The sequence below is a fragment of the Anomaloglossus baeobatrachus genome, unplaced genomic scaffold (genome assembly GCF_048569485.1).
Source record: "Anomaloglossus baeobatrachus isolate aAnoBae1 unplaced genomic scaffold, aAnoBae1.hap1 Scaffold_133, whole genome shotgun sequence".
Classification (NCBI taxonomy): domain Eukaryota; kingdom Metazoa; phylum Chordata; class Amphibia; order Anura; family Aromobatidae; genus Anomaloglossus; species Anomaloglossus baeobatrachus.
In genome coordinates this window covers 158194-184154 of record NW_027441903.1, presented here as the reverse complement: position 1 = coordinate 184154, position 25961 = coordinate 158194, and the positions used below count along the sequence as shown (strand labels likewise).

The following is a 25961-nucleotide window of genomic DNA, read 5'->3' as shown; positions in this document are numbered from 1 at the left end:
TGTCTAAATCTACTGAGATCATGTAACTCATTTTTGCCGATGTCATTCTTCATGACAACGTATAATTGGGCTAAGAAAAATTGTTATCCAATGTAAAAAAAATCACCATTAGATTTGCAAACTGGATAATGTACAGTCACGGCAATATCAGAATCCTCCCTTGTTTCTTGGCTCTCCTAATAATGGAACTCATCCCCAGGATAGTGATTCCAATATTGCAATCAGCTGGTAATGATGGATTAGGGAATCATCTGGGATAGTATAAAGTGCAGAATCCTACAATTATCGCTAACCATCATGTCCTATAATTGATGCATGACGTATGTATATAATTCCCGTTTCTCAGACGCCGCTTTCTCTGTTCTCCGTGCAGCTCATGACATGGAAGTGATATTATTCTTGGTCGTAATGCTCTGACGTCAGTGGGCTAAGTGCAGATCCAGTCGCTCGGTTTATCTCCATTAGAACTTCACTTTCCTTCTCAAACATCTGTGAGAGTGAACAAACGATATGAAAATAACTAGAATTTATTAATATTCATTAATACTAAATATATAAAATCTTGGGTTAACTTTTATATTAGTGTTCCTTTATAAAAAAAAAAACGTATACACTATGGAGCATAGAGACTAGCGGTGTCCCCAGAGGCCAGAAGACCTTTCTACAACAGATGAAAAATAAAAGCAGTATTGGGGAGCAGCAGCACAAATTTTGCCTGATCGCCAGGGATGAAATGAGAAATACACAACATAACAGGTTGCTGATTATATGCCCTCAAATCCAGAGCAGAAACATAATCAACATGTAAATGGGATTCTCTGTGGACCACAGTCTCCTGGAATACATATAATATGGCTTGGTCACCCATTCGTAGGAAATAAGGAGGGGCATTTCTTATAGACATCCCATTTGTGGCTGTACTTAAAGGGGTTATCCACTACTAGGACAACCTCTTTAATTCCACATATTTCTCGAAGGTAAAATAATAAAGAATATAATTACCTCCCATACCGGCGCCCTTCTAGCTATGTACGGGCTCGAGGTGCTGGAGATCACATGGAGTTGTGACGTCATGCGAGCCCCGCATCCAATCAGCGCCAGCTTCCTTCTCAACGCCTTAGGACCAAATGAGTTAATCAACAGGAAGTGAGCTCACTTCCTGTTGATTATTCGTTTGGTCCGAAGATGGGGAGAAGGAAGCTGGCACAGATTGGATGCGGGGCTCTCATGATGTCAAAACCCCACATGAGCAATGGGAACGCGAACCACGGCACTGTTAGAAGGGCGCCAGTAAGGGATACAAGTATAGTCTTTATTATTTTACCTGGGGGAAATGTGAAACAGAAGGGGTTGTCCTAGTAGTGGACAACCCCTTTAAATGTGTATGCACATCTTCTGTCTTCTGATGCGCACCGTGCCTCTGACTCCAGGATTTCTGCTTGCCAGATGGAATGTACAATGACAGTTAACACCTCCAGTATGGTTGCACTACTGGTCTAAACCGTCTTCTTTCCCTTCTGGCTAGTAGGGGCAATTCTGCCTCTGCAGCATGGAAGAAGTGCAAGGACACTGAAGCAGGCCGGACCCAGACAACTTCAGAGTGGCATTTACAAACTGTATAGTAAAAAGCCTTTAATCACCTGCTTCTTGCCTAGGGAAAAGCCACTAAAGTGGTCGGTAACCAAGGCAACAAGCAATCAACTGTACAACTAAAAATGAAGGGAATTTTGTTTACTTACCGTAAATTCCTTTTCTTCTAGCTCCAATTGGGAGACCCAGACAATTGGGTGTATAGCTTCTGCCTCCGGAGGCCACACAAAGTATTACACTTTAAAAAGTGTAACCCCTCCCCTCTGCCTATACACCCTCCCGTGCATCACGGGCCCATCAGTTTTGGTGCCAAAGCAGGAAGGAGGAAACTTATAAATTGGTCTAAGGTAAATTCAACCCGAAGGATGTTCGGAGAACTAAAACCATGAACCAAAAGAACAATTCAACATGAACAACATGTGTACACAAAAGAACAAAAGCCCGAAGGGAACAGGGGCGGGTGCTGGGTCTCCCAATTGGAGCTAGATGAAAAGGAATTTACGGTAAGTAAACAAAATTCCCTTCTTCTTTGTCGCTCCATTGGGAGACCCAGACAATTGGGACGTCCAAAAGCAGTCCCTGGGTTGGGTAAAAGAATACCTCGATAAAAAGAGCCGAAAAACGGCCCCTTCTTACAGGTGGGCAATCGCCGCCTGAAGGACTCGCCTACCTAGGCTGGCATCTGCCGAAGCATAGGCATGCACCTGATAGTGTTTTGTGAAAGTGTGCAGACTCGACCAGGTAGCCGCCTGACACACCTGCTGAGCCGTAGCCTGGTGCCGCAATGCCCAGGACGCACCTACGGCTCTGGTAGAATGGGCTTTCAGCCCTGAAGGAATCGTAAGTCCAGATGAACGGTAGGCTTCAAGAATCGGTTCCTTGATCCACCGAGCCAAGGTTGACTTGGAAGCCTGCGACCCCTTACGCTGGCCAGCGACCAGGACAAAGAGCGCATCCGAACGGCGCAGGGGCGCCGTGCGAGAAATGTAGAGCCTGAGTGCTCTCACGAGATCCAACAAGTGCAGATCCTTTTCACCTTGGTGAACTGGATGAGGGCAAAAGGAAGGTAAGGAGATATCCTGATTGAGATGAAAAGGGGATACCACCTTAGGGAGAAATTCCGGGACCGGACGCAGAACCACCTTATCCTGGTGAAACACCAGGAAGGGGGCTTTGCATGACAGCGCTGCTAACTCAGACACTCTCCTAAGTGAAGTGACTGCCACTAGGAAGGCCACCTTCTGTGAAAGGCGTGATAGAGAGACATCACGCATCGGCTCGAAAGGTGGCTTCTGGAGAGCCGTGAGCACCCTGTTAAGATCCCAGGGTTCTAGCGGACGCTTGTAAGGTGGGACTATGTGGGCCACCCCCTGCAGGAACGTGCGGACCTGCGGAAGCCTGGCTAGACGCTTTTGAAAGAACACGGAAAGCGCCGATACTTGTCCCTTGAGGGAGCCGAGAGACAAACCCTTGTCCATTCCAGATTGAAGGAAGGAAAGAAACGTGGGCAAGGTAAACGGCCAGGGAGTAAAACCCCGATCAGAGCACCAGGATAAGAAGATCCTCCAAGTCCTGTGGTAGATCTTGGCGGACGTTAGTTTCCTGGCCTGTCTCATAGTGGCAATGACATCTTGAGATAACCCTGAGGACGCTAGGAGCCAGGACTCAATGGCCACACAGTCAGGTTGAGGGCCGCAGAATTCAGATGGAAAAATGGCCCTTGAGACAGCAAGTCTGGCCGGTCTGGCAGTACCCACGGTTGACCCACCGTGAGATGCCACAGATCCGGGTACCACGACCGCCTCGGCAAGTCTGGAGCGATGAGGATGGCGCGGCGGCAGTCGGACCTGATCTTGCGTAACACTCTGGGCAGCAGTGCCAGAGGAGGAAATACATAAGGCAGTCGAAACTGCGACCAATCCTGAACTAAGGCGTCTGCCGCCAGAGCTCTGTGATCTTGAGACCGTGCCATGAATGCCGGGACCTTGTTGTTGTGCCGAGACGCCATTAGATCGACGTCCGGCGTTCCCCAGCGGCAACAGATCTCTTGAAACACGTCCGGGTGAAGAGACCATTCCCCTGCGTCCATGCCCTGGCGACTGAGAAAGTCTGCTTCCCAGTTTTCTACGCCCGGGATGTGAACCGCGGAGATGGTGGAGTCTGTGGCTTCCGCCCACAGCAGAATCCGCCGAACTTCTTGGAAGGCTTGACGACTGCGTGTGCCGCCCTGGTGGTTGATGTACGCAACCGCCGTGGCGTTGTCCGACTGTATTCGGATCTGCCTGCCCTCCAGCCACCGCTGGAACGCCTTTAGGGCTAGATACACTGCCCTTATCTCCAGGACATTGATCTGAAGGGAGGACTCTGTCGGAGTCCAGGTTCCCTGAGCCCTGTGGTGGAGGAAGACCACTTCCCCCACCCTGACAGACTCGCGTCCGTCGTGACCACAGCCCAGGATGGGGGCAGGAATGATTTTCCCTTCGACAAAGAAGTGGGAAGAAGCCACCACTGAAGAGAGGTTTTGGCTGCCCGTGAAAGGGAGATGCTCCTGTCTAGGGACGTCGACCTCCTGTCCCATTTGCGGAGAATGTCCCATTGAAGTGGACGCAGAGGAAACTGCGCAAAGGGCACTGCTTCCATTGCTGCCACCATTTTCCCTAGGAAGTGCATGAGTCGCCTCAGGGGGTGTGACTGGGCTCGAAGGAGAGAGTGCACCCCTGTCTGTAGTGAACGCTGTTTGTCCAGCGGTAGCTTCACTATCGCCGAGAGAGTATGAAACTCCATCCCGAGGTAAGTTAGCGTTTGGGTCGGCGTCAATTTTGACTTTTGGAAATTGATGATCCACCCAAACCTCTGGAGAGTCTCCAGGGCAATGGTCAGGCTGTGTTGGCATGCCCCCCGGGAGGGTGCCTTGACTAGAAGATCGTCTAAGTAAGGGATCACCGAGTGGCCCTGAGAGTGCAGGACCGCCCCTACTGCTGCCATGACCTTGGTGAAGACCCGTGGGGCTGTCGCCAGTCCGAAAGGCAGTGCTACGAATTGAAGGTGTTCGTCTTTGATGGCAAAACGCAGGAAGCGTTGATGCTCTGGTGCAATCGGCACATGGAGATAAGCATCCCTGATGTCGATTGAAGCTAGGAAGTCTCCCTGGGACATCGAGGTGATGACAGAGCGGAGAGATTCCATCCGGAACCGTCTGGTTCTGACATGTTTGTTGAGGAGTTTGAGGTCCAGAACGGGACGGAATGATCCGTCCTTTTTTGGCACCACGAACAAGTTGGAGTAGAAGCCGTGACCATGTTCCTGAGGGGGAACGGGAATCACCACTCTTTCTGCCTTCAGAGTATTCACCGCCTGAATCAGAGCATCGGCTCGCTCGGGGGGCGGAGATGTTCTGAAGAAACGAGTCGGAGGATGAGAACTGAGCTCTATCCTGTAACCGTGAGACAGAATGTCTCTCACCCATCGGTCTTGGACATGTGGCCACCAGGCGTCACAAAAGCGGGAGAGCCTGCCACCGACCGAGGATGCGGTTTGGGGAGGCCGAAAGTCATGAGGATGCCGCCTTGGGGGCGGTTCCTCCGGCGGTCTTTTTAGGACGTGACTTAGACCGCCATGCAGAAGAGTTCCTCTGGCCCTTCTGTGACCTGTTGGACGTGGAGGAATGGGGTCCGGCTGAGGGCCGAAAGGACCGAAACCTCGGTTGAATCTTTCGCTGCTGAGGTCTGTTTGGTTTAGACTGGGGTAAGGACGAGTCCTTTCCCTTGGATTGTTTAATAATTTCGTCCAATTGCTCGCCAAACAAACGGTCGCCAGAAAATGGCAAACCGGTTAAGAATTTCTTGGAAGCAGAGTCTGCCTTCCATTCGCGTAGCCACATGGCCCTGCGGACTGCCACCGAATTGGCGGATGCTACCGCCGTGCGGCTTGCAGAGTCCAGGACGGCGTTCATGGCGTAGGACGAAAAAACCAACGCCTGAGAAGTCAAAGACCCAACCTGCGGGGTCGAGGTATGTGCGACCGCATTAATCTCAGACAGACAAGCTGAGATAGCTTGGAGTGCCCACACGGCTGCGAATGCCGGAGCAAAAGACGCGCCTATGGCTTCGTAGATGGATTTCATCAGGAGCTCTATTTGCCTGTCAGTGGCATCCTTGAGCGATGAGCCGTCTGCCACTGATACTACTGATCTAGCCGCCAGTCTAGAGACTGGAGGATCCACTTTGGGACACTGAGCCCACCCCTTAACTACGTCAGGGGGGAAGGGGTAACGTGTGTCATTAAGGCGCTTAGTAAAGCGCTTGTCCGGAAATGCTCTGTGCTTCTGGACAGCATCTCTGAAGTTAGAGTGATCGAAAAACGCACTCCTTGAACGTTTGGGAAACCTAAACTGGTGTTTCTCCTGCTGTGAAGCCGACTCCTCTATAGGTGGAGTTGGAGGAGAAAGTTCTAGCACCTGGTTGATGGACGCTATAAGGTCATTTACTATGGCGTCCCCTTCAGGTGTATCAAGATTGAGAGCAACGTCAGGGTCAGAGCCCTGAGCTGCGACCTCCGCTTCATCCTCCAGGGAGTCCTCATGCTGAGACCCTGAGCAGCGTGACGAAGTCGAGGAAGGTCTCCAGCGAGCCCGCTTAGCCGGTCTGGTACTGTGGTCCGAGTCGGAGTCTTCACCGTGGGACCTAGGTGTCACCTCAGGAGCACTTTGCTGCGCCGACCGAGATGGGCCTGGGGGCGATGAACGCACAGCGTCCTGGGCCTGTGTTACCGGTCTGGACTGCAAGGCTTCTAATATATCTTAGCAGACCATTTATCCATAGACTGAGCCATGGATTGTGAAAGTGACGCAGAGAGTTTGTCAGCCAAAACTGCAAACTCTGTTCCTGTCACCTGGCCAGTGGAAGCCGTCTGTTCTACCTGAGCCGAGGGTCCCACCAGTGCCCGGGGCTCCGGCTGAGTGAGTGCCACAGGGGCCGAGCATTGCACACAATGAGGGTAGGTGGAACCTGCAGGTAACATTGCCGCACAAGAGGTACAGGTTGCAAAATAAGCCTGTGCCTTGGCACCCTTGCTCTTTGCGGACGACATGCTGTTGTCTCCCCTTAGAGTAATCAGTGAGGGTATATAGCCACAGGCAATAATGCGGCCGAACAGAGAAAATGTATACAGTATAACTATATATATATATACACTTCGGCACCCAAGGGGGCCAGCACCTAACGGTGCTGCTTACCGACCGCCCAAAGCGGTTGTGTGACCACCAGATTCCCTGCCTGGGCCTCCCAGAGCTTGCTCTGTATTCCTCCACCGGCAGCAGTGTTATAACAATGGCTGCCAGCGTTCCGAGAGGAGGAGGGAGCCGTGGGCGTGACCTAAAAAGTGCGGGAATCTGATGCCCCACAGTGCTCAGTGAGGGGGGAGGAGGATATCAAAGTATGCTCCAGCCCTCACTCCCGACGTGCAGTCGAGCGTCCCGCCCTTACCCCTGACTGGCAGGCCCGGGGGCGGAAGTTATCGTACTAGGCCGGAGAAGCCGGGGACTAAATTTAATAGCCGCGGCCGGCAAACAGGTGCGGTCGGCGCGGTAGTCCCGGCGCCACAACAAAACACAGCAGCCGCTGCAGCGTTTGTTACACAGGCGCTCCAGCGCCGACCCCAAGGGGACACAGAGTACCTATTTAGATGCAGGGCCTGTCCCTGATAAGACTCAGTCTCCTGTCCGTCAGATTCCCCCAGGGGCTGCGGAGGGAGCCCGGTTCCAGTGCCTGGTGACCGGTTTGGATCCCACTTCTCCCAGAGCCTCAAAGGGATGGGGAAGGAAAACGGCATGTGGCTCCAGCCTGTGTACCCGCAATGGGTACCTCAACCTTAACAGCACCGCCGACATTAGTGGGGTGAGAAGGGAGCATGCCGGGGGCCCTGTGAGGGGCCCTCTTTTCTTCCATCCGATAAAAATCAGCAGCTGCTGCTGACTAAAATGTGGAGCTTGCGTGAATGTGTGCCTCCTTCAACACAAAGCATAAAACTGATGGACCCGTGATGCACGGGTGGGTGTATAGGCAGAGGGGAGGGGTTACACTTTTTAAAGTGTAATACTTTGTGTGGCCTCCGGAGGCAGAAGCTATACACCCAATTGTCTGGGTCTCCCAATGGAGCGACAAAGAAATATCCATTTTTGAGGACAGGATTTTTAATGACAAGTACATTGTAAAGTTGCCTGTTTGTACAAGCATTTTTAATCTTTAATGAACATGAGAAAACTTGTTTAAAGGGATATTCTCTTTATTAATGAGTAAAATTGTAATACAAGCAATATTGCAAAATACTTTTATATGAGAGTGAAGAGAGTTTTTACCCTTATTATTTACAGCTTGTTTCGTAGTTTAAGGCTATGTGCGCACTGGGAAATGGAATTTTCTTGAGAAAATTCCGCATGCTCTCAAAGATTACCGCACCCGCGGTAAAAAACCGCGGCAAACCGCACCCGAAAACCGCATGCGGTTTGCCGCGGTTTGCTGCGGTTTCACCGCGGTATTGTTCGCGGTATTGCCGCGTGCGGGTTGGGATGTGCTTTATTGCATTCAGTGCAATAAAGCACATTGAAAAAAAAAAAAAAGTCATTTAATTCTGAGATAGTAGATAGATAGACAGAAGAATAGATAGAGGGATAGATAGATAGATAGAGGGATAGATAGAGGGATAGATAGATAGATAGAGGACAGATCGCTGCATTTCCCACGGTCGGCAGTGAGTTCACATTACCGGCCGTGGGAAATGACCGGTAATTACCTCTGCTGTCTGCTGCATTCATTCAGCGCTGTGTCTGTGACACATCACGGCTGGATGTCAGCAGTGCAGGACCCTGTGGATTATGCCGGAGCTGTGTGGATTACGCCGGAGCTTTGGTGCGGGAGGGGTTAATAAAATGGTGAACGAGGCTTGTTTGTTTTATTTAAAATAAAGGATTTTTCGGTGTCTGTGTTTTATTCACTTTACTTACGGGTTGATCATGTCAGCTGTCACATAGACGCTGCCATGATCAAGCCTGGAGTTAATGGCGGTGATCCACCACCATTAACCCCTTGTATTACCTTGCTGCCACTGCTACACGGCAGCAAGAAGAGCCGAGGACACGCCGGTGCTGCCGCATAATGCATGCGACAGTGCCGGGGCAGCTGCGGCTGATATTCTCGGCTGCGGGAGGGGGAGTGAGGCGGGGGACATTAACCCTGCCCCTCTCCCTCCCCAGCCTGAGAACACCGGGCCACCGCTGTGTGCTTACCTCGGCTGGACAGTAAAAATACAGGGGAGCCCACGTTCTTTGTTTTCTATATTTCCGTTTTCTTTCTATGTGTGTTTTATGTGTCTGTGATGTGTTCTATGTCTGTGTTCTATGTCTGTGATGTGTGTGTGTGTGTTTGTGTTTACTCTCTGCTCCGCTTCCTCTTCCTGTAATGACATCACTTCCCTGCAAAACCGCAGACAGGCGATGTACATTACCGGAGGTAAACCGCGAAATACCGCAGGGAATAACGCAGGAAAACGCAGTGAACCGCACAGAATTTGCTGCCTGCGTTATTCCCTGCGGGATTTCATGATTAACATTGGAGTCAATGGAGTGAAATCCCGCAGCGATGTGCGGAAAAGAAGTGACATGCACTTGTTTTTGCTGCGGGAATCCCGCAGCAAAACATGCAGCTGTCAAATTCCGCCTAGTGCGCACAGGATTTTTTTTCTCCATAGGATTTGCTGGTGATTCACTGCAGAGATGTTATGAACATTTTCTGCAGCGAAACATGCAGCAAACCCGCGAAAAATCCGCGGCAAAATCCGGTAAGTGCGCACATAGCCTAAAGGATGTTTAAATGTGGCAGCCTCTCTCAATAGTTTGCACGCCCCGCTCGCGACACTGCACTGTTGGCTCCAAATCTAACCAGCTTCAGTGTAACTAAGGTCATTGACTGCTGTGAAGGCACAGCTGCTTCTGCTTGCAGTTTGGGCACGACTATGCCGCTAGTCTGCACTGTGAATCAAGCATTAGTGCTCTGCCTCCAGTTTGTAGGAAGCCGGGAGGCAGGGAGAGGCGCGCTCCTGAAGACTGAACATGAAACAATCCATTTTATCTGGAGGCACTGGAGATTTGTAACAGGGCACAAAGCATTGGTTTCCTTTGCGATAAAAGCGGTGACTAGATTAATTTAATTGAATCATGGGCAGCATGACGCAGACGCTGGATGAGCGATTGCAGCCAGGTCTAAACATTCCGGCGTTTCAGAAAAAACATAGTTTGGAAATCTGGCTGGTGACTATAGGGAGAGATTTAACTTATCTTACGCGGTTCTTGTCTGGCATACATGGGACACATCTGTCAATAAAGTGGGGAAGTCCGGGGAAAAGCTATCCGAGGAGCTCACTGGGCGAGTCAGGTTCTCCCTATAGTCTCCCTTTCAATTCATATTTTCTCTGAAATACTGAACTGTTTCAGAGTAAAACTTACCTGACTTTAATTGTGCAGCCAACATCTGATTCATGCTGCCCGTTACTGAGGCAGCATTAATCTATTAACAGGTTCCCTATAATAATTAATAATGCAAATATAAACCATTATTATATACTCATGTCAAGCTAAAAGCTTGTAATATCAGCAAAATCTTAACACTAGAACTACTGAGGTAGTCATTTTGACTACTTTGCACCATGTATTTCTATATAGGTGTCACGAGTCCAGTAGTTCTAGTGTTAAAGGGAACCAGTCACCAGGTTTTTCTCCTATAAGCTGCGGTCACCACCAGTAAGCTCTTATATACAGTATTCTGTAATGCTGTATATAAGAGCCCAGGCTGCGCTGTAGAACATAAAAACACCTTTATAATACTCACCTGTGGGGTGGCTGGGCCCAATAGGCGTCGATGGTCCTGTCCATCGCCTCCTCTCTTCCATCACCTTCCTCTTTCCCTACTCCATATGGATGACGTGTCCTACCTACTACATCATCCACATAGAGAGGCCTCCATTGCACTCCTGCACATGCGCTTCTCTCTGTACTGCTGAGGGCAGAGCAAACTACTGTAATGTGCAGGGAATGGTCAAAGACGGCCCGAGCATGCGCACTACAATACTTTGCTGTCCTCAGCAGGGCAGAGAGAAGTGCAGGAGGGCAGAGGAGGCCTCTGTGTGGATGTGTGACGCCCTGGGCAAGCCAGGGGTCACAGGTCATAACACCACCACACCCTACACCCCAGATAGGTACACCAAAGCTAACCAAAAATCCTTGTTGCCTTACTCCAGGGGCTGATGTCCACACCAGGGGGTGGGCCAGGCGGTTGGCTCCGCCCACCGAGGAGTTCACAGCCCTGGAGGCGGGAAAACCAGGCAGTTAAGCTAGGGAAGTGAAGGAGTGTAGACAGAACAGTGAGTGAAGTGGAAGCGAAGTGGTAGAGGAGCAAGAGAGAGGACTAAAGTTGACAGAAAAAGTGACAGTTGAGAAAGCCTGAAGTTGGTCCGGGTGTGTTCCCCGGACTGAGAACAGCAAGGTCAGCAGACGGCGGTGACTGTCTGCAGGAGAGGCTACTTGGAGGTTGCCGAAAGGACCGTGGACGGGTGGTGGCCCGGCGGTACCGGAGCGGTATACAAAGAGAAGCCAGCACCATTGGCAGGGGCCTTTCGGATCCCGGCAAGGCTAGGAGTCGCCGTGAATTTGCCAAATCCGTCAGTGAAGGGGACCTCTGGGTCTCCCAACACCCAAGTCCCGATTGAAGGCAACAGTCCAACCGTTAGAGAGAGACACCGCCACTGCCAAGGCACCAGTTTCTCAGGGCCAGCGCCTGCGGGCAAAGAGGGGCTCCTCCGGCCCATATCCAAGCCGGGGAGCGGGTTACCGGTGGGAACCCATCGCTACCAACATAGACTTAGGTGCAGGAAAAGGGACCGTCACCGTCAACTACTGGGGAAAAGCAACAGCAGCCGTCCGTGGGAACCGTCTTTCCAGCCGTGTGTTTTACCGAGAACTGTGTCCCCGTCTCAGGCTGAGTGAGTACCACAGTGCCGTGAGGCACAGCGCTGCCCCGCGTCCCTGCACCCCACCAAGCCCTGCACCGGCCCCGCCATCCCTCATCCCCCACCTCATCACTGGGCCCCGGGACAACTACCCCCTACCCACGGAGGGGAGAACCAACAACTTTGCTGCTCCCTGTCATCGCTCCCGGGATCCCCATACAGAGCAGCGGTGGTGTCCACATAATCACCACAACCGTGGGTGGCGTCACGGACAATAAACAATCCCAAAAACCAATCCCTTTTCACTCACGGGCGAGGAGCGCCGCTCAAGTCCCCGGGATCCGGCCCATCGCTCGAGCCACCGAGCAGCAGCAGGCCGCGGCAGCAGCCGGACCCGAGCAGTGGGAGAGCGCGGCGTCCCCTCCTCCGCCCGCGACAGATGATGTAGGACGAGTCATCCACAAGGAGCTGGGAAGGAGGTTGGTAATGGAAAGAAGAGAGGAGGCGCCGGACCGAGGCCAGAGATTCCCATCGGACTAGACCACCCCTCAGGTGAGTATAATGAAGATCTTTTTTATGTTATACAGAGCGGCCTGGGCTCTTAGATACAATATTCTAGAATGCTGTATATAAGGGCTCACTGGTGGTGGCCACAGCTTTTAGGGGAAAAACCTGGTGACAGGTTCTCTTTAATAAGAAAAGAAACAACTAACCTTTTTCCAGTCTTCTGGACTATGATGTGTATAACCAAGCAGGTGACATAAGCCGTGTACTGCTGTCACCTGGGAGAAAAATAATTATTTATATGTGAATCTTCTGGAAGTAGAAATACAAATATTCACTAGAAGGAACAACGCACTCAAATGTAATCTTTATATGTGACAGATTCGCTGACTATACTTACTGGTGGAGGCGCAGACACTGGACAGTGGAATGAAAGGGAATATGTCACCAGGTTTTTGCCATCTAATCTGAGAGCAGTATAATGTAGGGGCAGAGACCCCGATTAAAGCGATGTGTCACTTACTGAGCTGTTTACTGTCATTTTAATAAAATCACTGTTTTCTCTGCTGCAGATCTAGCAGTTACACAGTGCTCATGAATATGCTGGACTACCTGCAGCACGCCAAGTAGTCCTGTAATGATAATCTACTGCTGATTAATCAGTGATTTATCAAAACTACACTAAGCAGCCCGGTAAGTGACACATCGCTGGAATCAGGGTCTTTGTCTCTACATTATGCTGCTCTCAGATTAGGTGACAGATTCCCTTAAGGCTGGAGTCACACTTGTGAGTGACTCGGCAAGTCTCGCATCGGCATCACCTGGCACGGCCGCACACTCTCTGGACAGGAGCGTCTCAGCTGCATAGAAATACATGTAGCCGACCCGCTCCAGTCAGGAGAGTGTGTGGCCGTGCCAGGTGATGCCGATGCGAGACTTGTGCGAGTCACTTACAAGTGTGAAGCCGGCCTAAATGTTTCCCAGCAGATTTGTCAGAGCTTTTCCCTTCAATCTTCAGTACTGCTCTTAGGCCCTGTGCGCACTAGGCGTTTTTACCCGCGGATTTACAAGCGGTTTTGCTGCGGAAATTTCTTGAGAAATGTTTGAAATCTTTCTGCAGACATTTCCCAGCAAAACCTATGGGAAAAAAAATAGCTGTGCGCACACTGCGTTTTTTTCTCAAGAAAATTCTTTGTGAAGATTTTCTTGAGAAAATTTCTTGAGAAAATGTGCTTGTCACTTCTTTTCCGCAGGTACCTGCGGTATACCCCCAAATTTCACTCCATTCACTGTAATGTAATCGCGAAATTCCGGAAAGGGGATAGGGGAATCGGAATAGGGGAAACCATTCTTAACCCCTTGTGTAACCCAAGTAGAAGTATAATGGTCCAGGCAGTAAATCCTCTGTTTGACTACTGCCTACAGTGATCTGCTCATCTCCAAGTTATTATCCAACTCATCTCAGATCCTATTTCTATGTCATACCTCACAACAACCAACCTATGAGCTACAGAGAATTGTTACTGACAGCTCGATAACACCATAAGATTTGCATTCTCCATAACTTACAGTCAAGACATTGTTAAAATCCTCCTTCTTTTCTTGACACTGGTGATATATAAACTCTACTCCAAGGTAAATGTCTCCTAAATTGTATTCATCTGGGAATGGTGGATTAGGTAACAATCCGGGGCACAAATTCTGGAAGTATACAAGGAGCACACACAGTCAGATGTAGCCAACACATATTGTATATCATTGCAATTACTTAAAGCACCACTCCAGCATTTTTTAGGGGTTTTTTTCAGCGTTGGAATGCTTTAAATCTAAATCCTCTGCCCCCGGTCTTATACTCAAGCCTGCTTTACACGTTGCAATTTCGCATACGATATCATATGCGATTTGCAACGCCCCCATCGTATGTGTAGCACGTTCAATTTGTTGAACGTGCCGCACAAACGATTAACCCCCGTCACAGGTACTTACCTTCCATACGACCTCGCTGTGGGCGACAAACGTCCACTTCCTGGAGTGGGAGGGACGTTTGGCGTCACATCGACGTCACGCGGCAGCCGGCCAATAGAAGCGGAGGGGCGGAGCTGAGCGGGACGTAAACATCCCGCCCACCTCCTTCCTTCCGCATTGTGGGCCCGGAGCCGCAGAACGTAGGTAAGATCTGTTCATCGTTCCCGGGGTGTCACACACTGCGATGTATGCTACCCCGGGTACGATGAACAATCTGATCTGACGTTCAATTCGTCAGGAATGAACGACGTGCATGCGATGAATGTTTTTTCGTTCAATCGCAATTGCACGTCGCTGTCACACGCTACAACATACCTTACGATGCCGGATGTGCGTCACTTACGACGTGACCCCGCCGACACATTGTAAGATATCTTGTAGCGTGTAAAGCGGGCTTCATTCTCTGCCATCTTCACCTTCTATCGCCACCGTTCCGGTCAGTCTTGGGCAGTGTTTCATGGAGCGCGCCAGTGGTCACAACTCAATCCAAGTCTATGAGAGCCTCGTTCTGGCTCACATTGACTTGCCTTGGGAGCTTGTGAAGTAACTTCTGCCCAGTCAGAATTTGTCATCACAAGATGGTACAGCGAAAACAAAAAAAGGTTAAGACGTCGGAGGGTAAGTATAAGACTTAGATGTAGGCCGGTGTCACAATTGCAAGGGACTCGCGCAAAAATTGAGTCGCATCACCCGTCACGGCCTGCTGCTCTTTGGGCAGGAGTGTGCAGCAGTATAAAAATACATGCAGCTGCACACTCCTGTACGGAGAGCGGCAGGCCATGACGGGTGATGCGACCTCAATTCTCGTGTGAGTCACTCCAGCCTTAAAGCAGCACTCCAGCGGTGAAATAACGAAAAAAACCTCTGGAGTGGTGCTTTAAAGTCAGCCTTTCACCAGGTCAAAAGTGTTTATTTTATTCCCGTTGCTCCCATTGAGTATTAAGATGTTTTGGTTTGTTTTTTTTAAATCCACCATATGGTTCTAGAGACCTAGATCTGTTTATTTAGTGCTAATTTTTGACATATTTACCAAGGGGGTGTGGCTGAAAGGTTTTGTTGGAGCTTATCTTTAGACTTCTGCATTATAAAACTGAGCCATGCCCCCTTGGTAAAGAGAATAAAAAGCACTAAATAAAAAGGTCCATATCTCTGGAACCGTATGGCGGATTTTGTTTTCTTAAATGAATACTCAGGGGAGAAGCCACCATAAAATAAGAGCAAAAACGGCCCACTGTTGAGATGGTGACAGATAACCTGCTCTGCTGTTTCTGTACCTCATGGAATGGAAATGACAGCACGTCCGTAGCTTTGTCTTGCTGTCTGTAAAGTCTGTTCAGGTGTCGGATCTTTGTATCATTTATACATATTACCCCGACATCAAACCTCTCCACGCGGAGACACTTTCTGGCAATTTCTAGATTCTTGCGTAAATGGGCTCTGCGGAGAGGGATCACATGCTGCAGGTTCCGGATAAGAAGAGACATTACCCTGTTGAGACAAGTAATACTTAGAGACTTGGCGCTTTGGTGTTCTCCCCTTTTTGTTAGAAGAGTTTTTAAATAGTGATGGGCGGACTCTCAGATTTATGAGATCAGCACGTTTAGCCGGACTTTTAAAAAAAAAAAAAAAAACGGTTCCAGCCCGGAATTGATCCCAGATATCTGGCTGGACGCCGGTCACCATATAAGTCTATGGGGACCAGAATTTGGTGCTTTTTTTCTTTATTTATTTAGTTTTACAGTGACCCACAGATAGGTTCTGTGATTGCAAGCAGCCAAAAACTACACTGCCCCACAGGCTGGGGGCGCATCTGACTGCAACCAATCACAGACACCAGAACTGCCGGTGGGCGGGGGAAGCAGTGAATATGTATGAGGCTAATGAGCAGCCCCGGAAGAAGACTGAGCAACCCAGAAGCAGTTACAGCCGCGCTGGAGACTCCGTAAGTATAGTGTGATTGCTTTATTTTTTTTTATTTCCCAAGTTGCCGGGTCAGGCACCCGGATACTTTTTAAGCCGCACGGATATAGACTTTTAAAGTCCTGGTCCGCCCATCACTATTCTTGGACAATAAAATGAACATGAAGTTTTCCTTCTCCAGTCAACAATCAACTTTATTCAGAGGGATAAACAGACAGAAAACATGAAATTTCCTTTCAGCTTTACTAAAAGGAAAATTAAATGCGTTGAGTGGGACTAAATAGCCGCGGACCTCCTGTGTCTGATGGATAGGTCAGCATTAGGCTAATTTCACACATCAGTTTTTTCCATCAGGCACAATCCGGAAAAAAAATGGGTAAAACGGATCCGGCGCCGGATCCATTTTATCCCCATTGATTTGTATTAGCGCTGGATTGTGCCTGATGGCCTTGCGTTGCATCCGGCTTTTGCCGGATCTGTCATAATTGCCTAAAGCGGCGGCCGGAGGGAATGTATCTTGTAACTTTTTTTGTCCGGCAAAAAAAACGCATCACGCCGGATCCGGCGTGTTTTACAATGGAAGCCTATGGACGCCAGATCCGGCATAATGCGGTAAAAAACGGATGCGGCCGCCTGATCCGTTTTTGTAAACTGAGCATGCTTCGATGTATTGAAAAAAATGGATCCAGTAAAAAAAAACGGACAAAAAGGATGCAAAAACGGATGCGCCGGATCCGTTTTTTGATGGATCAGGTATATTGGAACCGTCAAAAAAAAGGGATCAGGCACATCAGTTTTTGCATGTTCTGCGCCGGATCCGTTGCATCTTGCACACGCCGGATTGTGCCTGATGCCAAAAACTGATGTGTGAAATTAGCCTAAAGGGGGCTTTACACGCTACGACATCGCTAATGCAAACTCGTTGGGGTCACGGAATTGGTGACGCACATCCGGCCGCATTAGCGATGCCGTTGTGTGTGACACCGATGAGCGATTTTGCATCGTTGCAAAAACTTGCAAAATCGCTCATCGGTGACATGGGGGTCCATTCTCAAAAATCGTTACTGCAGCAGTAACGAGGTTGTTCCTCGTTCCTGCGGCAGCACACATCGCTCCGTGTGACACCGCAGGAATGAGGAAGCTCTCCTTACCTGCCTCCCGGCCGCTATACGGAAGGAAGGAAATGGGCGGGATGTTACGTCCCGCTCAGCTCCGCCCCTCCGCTGCTATTGGGCGGCCGCTCAGTGACGTCGCTGTGACGCCGCACAGACCGCCCCCTTAGAAAGGAGGCGGTTCGCTGGTCACAGCGACGTCGCCGGGCAGGTAAGTATGTGTGACGGGTCTGGGCGATGTTGTGCGGCACGGGCAGCGATTTGCCCGTGTCGCGCAACAGATGGGGGCGGGTACCCACACTAGCGATATCGGGACCGATATCGCAGTGTATAAAGCCCGCTTTAGGAGATCGGTGGTTGTCCGACACACAGCTCGCCAGCCATTCAGCTGAAACCTGCCACAAACGGTTACTGGCTGAGTTCACATGTCTAGTAATCATTCGTCAGAACAGATCCTGCAGCAATTTGTTGGCAAAAAAGTTATAAGTAAATCAATAAGGTTTTGTCAAAGCCAAATACCAGGATGTATCAAATACAAAGCAGCTTTATTTAAGCTATGACATACCAACAAAAGGCAAAAAACAGCATAAGGCTAAGTTCACACACCGTTTTTTTGATGCTGCGTTTTTGGCCGCTAAAAACGCACCCACGTCGAAAAAACGCGTCAAAAAACGCATGCGTTTAAACAAGTGTTAAGAACGTATGTAAAAGAAAATAATTAGCCTAATATACATATAGCTGCCGAAATTTTGCAACATTGAAAACTCATTGTGGGCACACAGCGTCAGGCCACGTACACACGTTGAGTTTTTGGTGATTTTTTTTTACTTCAGTACAGTATTTGTAGCTAAAACCAGGGGTGGGTGATAAATACAGGAGTGGTGCCTGTGTTTCTATTATACTTTTCCTCTGATTGTTCCACTCCTGGATTTGGCTACAAATACTGAGGTAAAAAACTCACCAAATACTCAATGTGTGCACATGGCCTTAAAGGGGTTTTCTTTTCCCATGAACAAAAGGTCATTTGGAAGTTGATTTTTATCAATAGATCTTGGAATAATACATTTCACCATTGTATGTGTATAAAAAAAACAAAAAAAATGTTCCTGTGCGGAGATAATCTTATATATGTGTCCCTGCTACATACTGTGTAATGGCCGTGACTGACCGTACAGGTACATGGTTTGATCATACCACATCTCCTGGGCAGAGGAGGATGTCAGTATACAGACATTACAGCACTGATCACAGCTGATTCTTTCTGTGGGTAAAACATTTTCCTGCCTGTTTTTTAAAAAAATGTTTTACCTCAAAGAAGGAATAATTTGTGATACCATGCTATAATGTTTGTATACTTTATTACTTCCTCCCTGGCCCAGGAATTGTGGTATGATCAGACCATGTCCCTGTACGGTCAGACACAGCCATTACACAGTACATAGCAGGGACACATATATAAGATTATCTCAGCAAAGGAACATTTTTTTTAAAACAGGCAGAAAAATTATTTACCTCACAGAATGAATCATCTGTGATCCTGTGACGTAATGTCTATAAACTTTTGCATCCCCCCCCCTGTTCAGGATCTGTGGTATGATCAGACAATGTCCCTGTACGGTCAGAGACGGCCATTACACAGTACATAGCAGGGACATTATATATATATATCTATATATATAATTGCCTTATTCTGTCTGTCTGTCTGTCTGTCATGCTCCAAAATTGTGTCCTTCCGGTGACATTGTGTCCTTACAGTGACACAAAGCTGATTGGCCGCTGGGCTCGCCATGGCCCCGCCCCCCCACACGGATTGGCCTCTCGCCCCGGCTCTCTGCAGGCCCCGCCCCCCTCACGCAATGCACGCTCGCTCTGGCCCAACTGACACGGACCTCCGACTCTCAGGTGAGTACACACACACACATCAGATCACACTCACTCTCACACACACCTCACACACACATCGCATCCACACTCACAACATCCTGGGATATCGCTTGCTTCTCGGCCGCGATACTGTGCTGTGAGCTTTCAGGACCTGCCGGAAGATCACATGGCCAGAAGCATGTGGTATCTCCGGATGTTGTGACTGTGAGCGCGTATGTGCAATATCGTCAATGTGTGTGTGCGTGAGTGTATGCGATCGGGTGTGTGTGAGTGTATGCGATCGGGTGGGTGGGTGTGAGTGTATGCGATCGGGTGGGTGGGTGTGAGTGTATGCGATCGGGTGGGTGTGAGTGTATGCGATCGGGTGGGTGTGTGTGTGTGTGTGTGAGTGTATACGATCGGATCTGTGAGTGTCGGCAGAGAAGCACGGCGTGCTGGAGGAGGCTGGGAGGAGAGAGGCTGATCCTGGCGAAGGCTGGGACAGGGAGGCTGATGTTGGAGGAGGCTGGGAGGGTGTAGGCTGATGCTGAGGCAGGCTGATGCTGGGGGAGGCTGGGAGGAGAGAGGCTGATCCTGTCGAAGGCTGGGACAGGGAGGCTGATGTTGGAGGAGGCTGGGAGGGTGTAGGCTGATGCTGGGGGAGGCTGATGCTGGGGGAGGCTGAGAGAAGAGAGGCTGATGTTGGGGGAGGCTGAGGCTGGGGTAGGCTGGGAGGAGAGAGGCTGATGCTGGGGACAGAAAAGGCTGATGCTGGGGACAGAAAAGGCTGATGCTGCGGGCAGAGAGGCTGATGCTGCGGGCAGAGAGGCTGATGCTGCGGGCAGAGAGGCTGATGCTGCGGGCAGAGAGGCTGATGCTGCGGGCACAGAGGCTGATGCTGCGGGCAGAGAGGCTGATGCTGCGGGCAGAGAGGCTGATGCTGCGGGCACAGAGGCTGATGCTGCGGGCACAGAGGCTGATGCTGGGGGCAGCATGGGGGATGGAGCACTATGGGGGATGCGCAGCATGGGGGATGGAGCACGATGGGGAGTGCGCAGCATAGCGGATGGAGCACGTTTGGGAGTGCGCAGCATGGCGGATGGAGCACGATGGGGAGTGCGCAGCATAGGGGATGGAGCACGTTTGGGAGTGCGCAGCATGGCGGATGGAGCACGTTTGGGAGTGCGCAGCATGGCGGATGGAGCACGTTTGGGAGTGCACAGCATGGCGGATGGAGCACGTTTGGGAGTGCGCAGCATGGCGGATGGCGCACGTTTGGGAGTGCGCAGCATGGCGGATGGAGCACGTTTGGGAGTGCGCAGCATGGGAGATGGAGCACGATGGGGAATGTGCAGCATAGGGGATGGAGCACGATGGGGAATGCGCAGCATGGCGGATGGACCACGTTTGGGAGTGCGCAGCATGTCGGATGGAGCACGTTTGGGAGTGCGCAGCATGGCGGATGGAGCACGTTTGGGAGTGCGCAGCATGGCGGATGGAGCACGTTTGGGAGTGCGCAGCATGGCGGATGGAGCACGCTGGGGAGTGCGCAGCATAGGGGATGGAGCACGTTTGGGAGTGCGCAGCATGGCGGATGGAGCACGTTTGGGAGTGCGCAGCATGGCGGATGGAGCACGTTTGGGAGTGCGCAGCATGGCGGATGGCGCACGTTTGGGAGTGCGCAGCATGGGAGATGGTGCACGATGGGGAATGCGCAGCATAGGGGATGGAGCACGATGGGGAATGCGCAGCATGGGGGATGGAGCACGATGGGGGTGCGCAGCATGGGGGATGGAGCACGTTGGGGGGTGCGCAGCATGGCGGATGGAGCACGATGGGGGGTGCGCAGCTTGGGGGATGGAGCACGATGGAGGGTGCGCAGCATGGGGGATGGAGCACGATGGGAGGTGCGCAGCATGAGGGATGGAGCACGATGGGAGGTGCACACCTCCCCCCAACACACACACACGCACACACACACACACACTGCACAACACACACACACTGGGAAACACAAACACCGCCCTACACAGACACCCACACACACAGACAACGCCGCACACACACAACACCTAACACACAAACACCGCGGCATACATAAATATACGCACATACCGCACAACACACACATTGCACAAAACATACCTCCCCCAAAACACACACACGCACCCCACACCCACACAAACCGCGCAACACACACACACACAACGCTACAGACACACAGCGCTCCACAAACAATGCAACACACGCAACACACATACAACACCGCTCTCACCCCCCGCCACACCCAGAACATGTACAGCGCCCTACACAAACACTTGGTAAGTACACACAACAACATCTATATATATATATAACAAAAATCATACATGAACTACACAATTTGTAAATTCTAGAATACCCGATGCGTAGAATCGGGCCACCTTCTAGTATATATATATATATATATATATTTCTATATATATTTATATATATATATATATATAATTTATCACAGCATAGGGACAAGTTTTTTTAAACACATCCAATTGTGGAAATTATTATTCAAAGATCTACTGATTATAATGATCTTTGTTAGTAGGAAAACCCCTTTAGGCTCTGTGCCCACGTTGCGTATTTGCATGCAGTTACGCTGCGTTCTCCACTGCAGCGTAACTGCATGCATCCTGCGTCTCCAGCACAATCTATGAAGATTGTGGATAATCCATGCGCACGTTGCGTTTTAGAATGAAGCGATTTGCATGCTGCCAAATCACTGCGTTCTAAAAAGCAACATGTCACTTCTTTCGTGCGCTTTGGATGCAGCCCCCCCTCTGTCTGTGGTGGGGGCTGCATCCAGAGCGCATGAAATCAGCTTTTCAGTATGCAGTGTTTCTGCAGTGATTTGAAGCACACGTGTGCTGTTTAATCGCTGCAGAAATTTCTACAGGGACAGAACGCAACGTGGGCACATAGCCTTAAAGTGAACCTGTCAGGTCCAATATGCACGCAGTATCACGAGCAGTTCTGGGTGTATATTGCTAATCCCTGCCTAACCGTCCCTGTATACACTAGCATAGATAAAGAGATCTTTAGAAAAAGTATTTCTAAAGATCTATTACCATATGCTAATGAGCGCAGGGACTAGTCCCCTGGGCGTTAGTTCCCCGGCCAGTCGCCCCTCATTAGCATGTTAGTATGTCCCTGTGGGCGTGCTAACATGCTAATGAATGTGCAGCGTCAGAGGATGATCTCACTCACCAATCCGCCGCCATCGCGTCCTCTGTGAGATTTCGACTCAGTGCGCATGACCCCGGACTTTCAGTCATGCGCACTATGTAGCCGTGTGTACGCGTCCCGGCTTCAAACTGAAGTAGTGCGCATGACCCAAACTCCGGGGTCATGCGCAAAGAGCCGAAATCCCCCAGAGGACACGATGACTGAGGAGAGGTGACAGATCATCTTCTGGTGCCATACATTCATTAGCATGTTAGCAGACCCACTAACATGCTAATGGGGCTGACTGGCCGGGGAACTAACAACCTTTTGGGACTAGTCCCCTCGCTCATTAGCATACGGTAATAGATCTTTAGAAATACTTTTTCTAAAGATCTCTTTATCTATCCTAGTGTATACAGGGACAGTTAGGCAGGGATTAGCAATATATACCCAGAACTGCTCGTGGTTCTGGGTGCATATTGCACCTGACAGTTTCCTTTAAAGTAACTGCTGTGCGATATGAAATCAGGCTGGACAATGCACACTGGACTGGAGGGACAAACACACCATGTCCTGCCATCCACGGACTGTATGGAGTTAAAAAAAAAAAATCACGTGACGAGAGCCGAGCGCACCGCGTCCAATCACTTACGTTATGTACGGGCTTGTGCTCCTGGACTCTGCACGAAAGCGGAACTTTCACTGCGAGACAGGGGGGAACCATACTTCTGATGGACCGAGAACACACCGGAAGTAAGGCTGTTTAGACCGGAAGTTGATGGGTTTTTTTTTTATTTCGGTTATTTTTCTCTTAGAAGAGGTGCAGCGGCCGGCACTGCAAGCGAATGTGTGAGTAGCGGTGTGAGCCGCCGTCCCCCTCCTCCCGCTGTGTGACGTGTCACCTCTGGCTCGTAGTTACCGCGTGTTGTGTCTCCACGAGTCTTCTGGTTTTCGCTCTCGGAGAATGCTGAAGCTTGTGGTTCCCCTGGTCACATGACTGATCCTCTTCTGTGGTATAATATAAGCGGCTGTTGTATGGAGTTCTGGTTGGATGTCCCTTTCTGGTTGGGATGTTTTTCTTATGGAGAGCTGTATGGCGCAGTCTCAGGAGGAGCAGTGTATTGATTTTACTGATGTCACTTTTGAAGCCAGTGACATAGGGACCCAGTTCAAGGGTTTGTCCAAGAATTAAAGTTTATCTATCATTAAGGCCAATTTATTTCATTTTTACTTAAAGGTTTATTCCAAGATCCCATCCCAATAGGTAATAGGTGTAATAATATTATCAAATTCGTCCAATTAACCATATAACCTTTATGACCATAATTGCAGTTACAGTGCCACCCCAAGGTCACATTACCGCACGCACAAACTCCATATCAATGCATGAAAAACAGGAGGAAAGGGAGTTCAATGTGCAAATATTTTTATCAAAATAAGGGGGAAAAAAGGGGCTCTGGTGAATAAACATAAAAATTGTGTGTTTAAAAACACGTAACAGAGGGAGGGACTTGAAATGGGCATACAATACATGATATACACATGATCAAACTCATATAAATGTATAATGGGTACAGTCACATCAGAATTGCTTATATACAGACAAGATAAAAAAAAAAAAGGGCAGAAAAGATCTTACATTAAAGTGGCTAGTGCATATAAATCAACATGTCTCCAAAACGCAGACAATGGGCTGCCTATATCCCATTTCCTAGTCTGTCTCAAACGTGCCAAGTGCATAAATAACACACAAAGTAGAACATTGTTAGTACAGATGAGAACATGTACCCACCATAAAGTTCAGATGCCAGCAGAAAAGACCCAAAAAGCCCCGTCCCAGAGCAGAAGCTTCCTCCCAGCCCGTCAACACATGTTTCGCCATTGGGAGACCAGCGCGTCCCGTTTGCAGCTCCATCAGGGAGGGAGAGAACATGTGTCCTCCTCATAGAAAGCGTCCATTTAATATGCCCGCCCTACACTACTTCCGCCTGCGTCATTCTCTGTAGTGATGCATGCGCAGTTGCTTGCCACAACACCGCGGGTGGTAGAAGCCGTCAGACAGACACGGCGCATGCGCAGGAACAGATACGCGTCATTCTGTGCACGCGCTGTCGCAACATAGATGGCAATCCACCAGCAGTGAAGCGGGGACCAACAGCGCATGTGTGCAAGAGATGATATTCACAGAGAATATAGATAATAACATCAAATAGACAGGTGTTGCCATTCCGTATATCATATATCATACATGGAACAACAATAGTGTTAACTTGCAGTCTAATGGAAACATACCACTCAATATATATTTTAAGAAATACAGCAAGATGTATACAGAAATAATTCATTATCACTCAACAAAAACGCGAGCATAAGATGGATATTTTTTCATCTTGATATAAATAATGGGGTCATCCAGTGGATTATTTCCAGAACACAGAGTCTGTGGCAGAAGGAATAGTATACAATCCAAGTCTAAATATGATGAAACAGGGGTACAAAGAAGATATATCAATTTTAGTGCAGTCAGCAAGAATACGCATATGTCAACGAGGAGAAACACAAAGAGGGAAAGTTAAATTTACATCAAAAATGATAGATAGAGATATATATATATATATATATCTCTCTATCGTTTTTAATGTTATTTTTACTTTATATATATATAATATATATATATATATATATATATATATATATATATATAAAAAATGGAATATTGGTGATGATAGGCAGCTCTCACAAAAACGGTACAAAACTAATAGTTTCTTTCAGTCCCTAGGGACCAATGTATCGTAGGATCCATCGGGCCTCGCATTGAGCCAACTTCTTCTTGAGGTCACCGCCTCTGGATCCACCACTTATCACATCGATGCCCCTTATCTCCAATTTAGTGGAATCGCAGGAATGAGACGCTTGAAATGTTGAGGAATGGTCTTTAAAAAGGTGTTATCTTCTGCAGACCTAGCTACCTCGATATCATGCACGGGAAGTGAGCCCAACAGAGATATAGATCAAGAAGCATGGACACGTGGCATAATATACCACATGTCTAGTACCACACGTGATATACCTCCTTATTCCAAAGCGTCTCATTCCATCCGAAGAAGAGAAGGTCTTGGTCCGGATTATATTTTTACAGGCTAAACAATGTCCGCATTTGTAATAACCTGTCAAAGGGGCACCAGTATTAAATGGATTCTGGACAGGAGGGACGTAGTGACTGTTCACCAGAATGTCTTTCAGGTTCCAGGAACGTTGTGCCATCATGAGTGGGGTGTTAGTCAGAACGCCTGACAAAATAGGATCAGATAATAATATAGGCCAATGGTTCTTCAAGACGTCCCTCATGGCACCCCACTCATGATTAAATGTCCCGATGAACCTAAGTTCAGGCTCCAGGGGTTCCTTTTTGGAGGTATAAGAGAGGAGCTGAGGTCTAGGTGTCCTCTTAGCTCTCACATAGCCCCTTTTAATGTCTCTAGTGCTGTAGCCAAGATCATGGAAGCGACGTCTGAGATCACGAGATTGAGCCTCAAACTTTTGGTCTGACGAGCAAATCCGCTTCATCCTCAGAAATTGTTCAGTCTTTATGGGTCGGATAGTAGAGGGAGTATGAGCAGATGATGGATGCAGTAGAGCGTTGACAGAGGTGTCCTTAAGGAAAACATTAGTTTGAATAAGGCGATCCATGCCCACCTCAATCCTGATATCTAAAAAGTCAATGCAACTGCTGCTATGCTTGTAAGTGAGCTT

General features: G+C 49.2%; 1 protein-coding gene across 1 annotated transcript; it reads right to left on the bottom strand.

Moving 5' to 3' along the window:
* Positions 1-201: 201 nt before the first annotated feature.
* LOC142260563 (endoribonuclease YbeY-like) lies at positions 202-22897 on the bottom strand. Its single transcript, XM_075331991.1, has 5 exons — positions 22861-22897; positions 15390-15603; positions 13660-13791; positions 12300-12368; positions 202-489 (listed from the first exon to the last, which is right to left on the bottom strand). Exons 2-5 carry the CDS (start codon positions 15597-15599, stop codon positions 394-396), a joined length of 507 nt encoding a protein of 168 aa, XP_075188106.1. The 5' UTR covers positions 15600-15603; positions 22861-22897; the 3' UTR covers positions 202-393.
* Between the last annotated feature and the right edge of the window lie 3064 nt (positions 22898-25961).

What these genes read in the sequence shown, in the direction of transcription:
- LOC142260563 (XM_075331991.1), bottom strand. Translation starts at nt 15,599, where the DNA reads ATGTCTCTTCTTATCCGGAACCTGCAGCATGTGATCCCTCTCCGCAGA. An exon ending in ATTTTAACAATGTCTTGACT is followed by an intron (nt 12,369 to 13,659) that starts GTAAGTTATGGA and finishes TTTTTCTCCCAG; the next exon opens with GTGACAGCAGTACACGGCTT. An exon ending in GTCCAGAAGACTGGAAAAAG is followed by an intron (nt 490 to 12,299) that starts GTTAGTTGTTTC and finishes TCACTCTCACAG; the next exon opens with ATGTTTGAGAAGGAAAGTGA.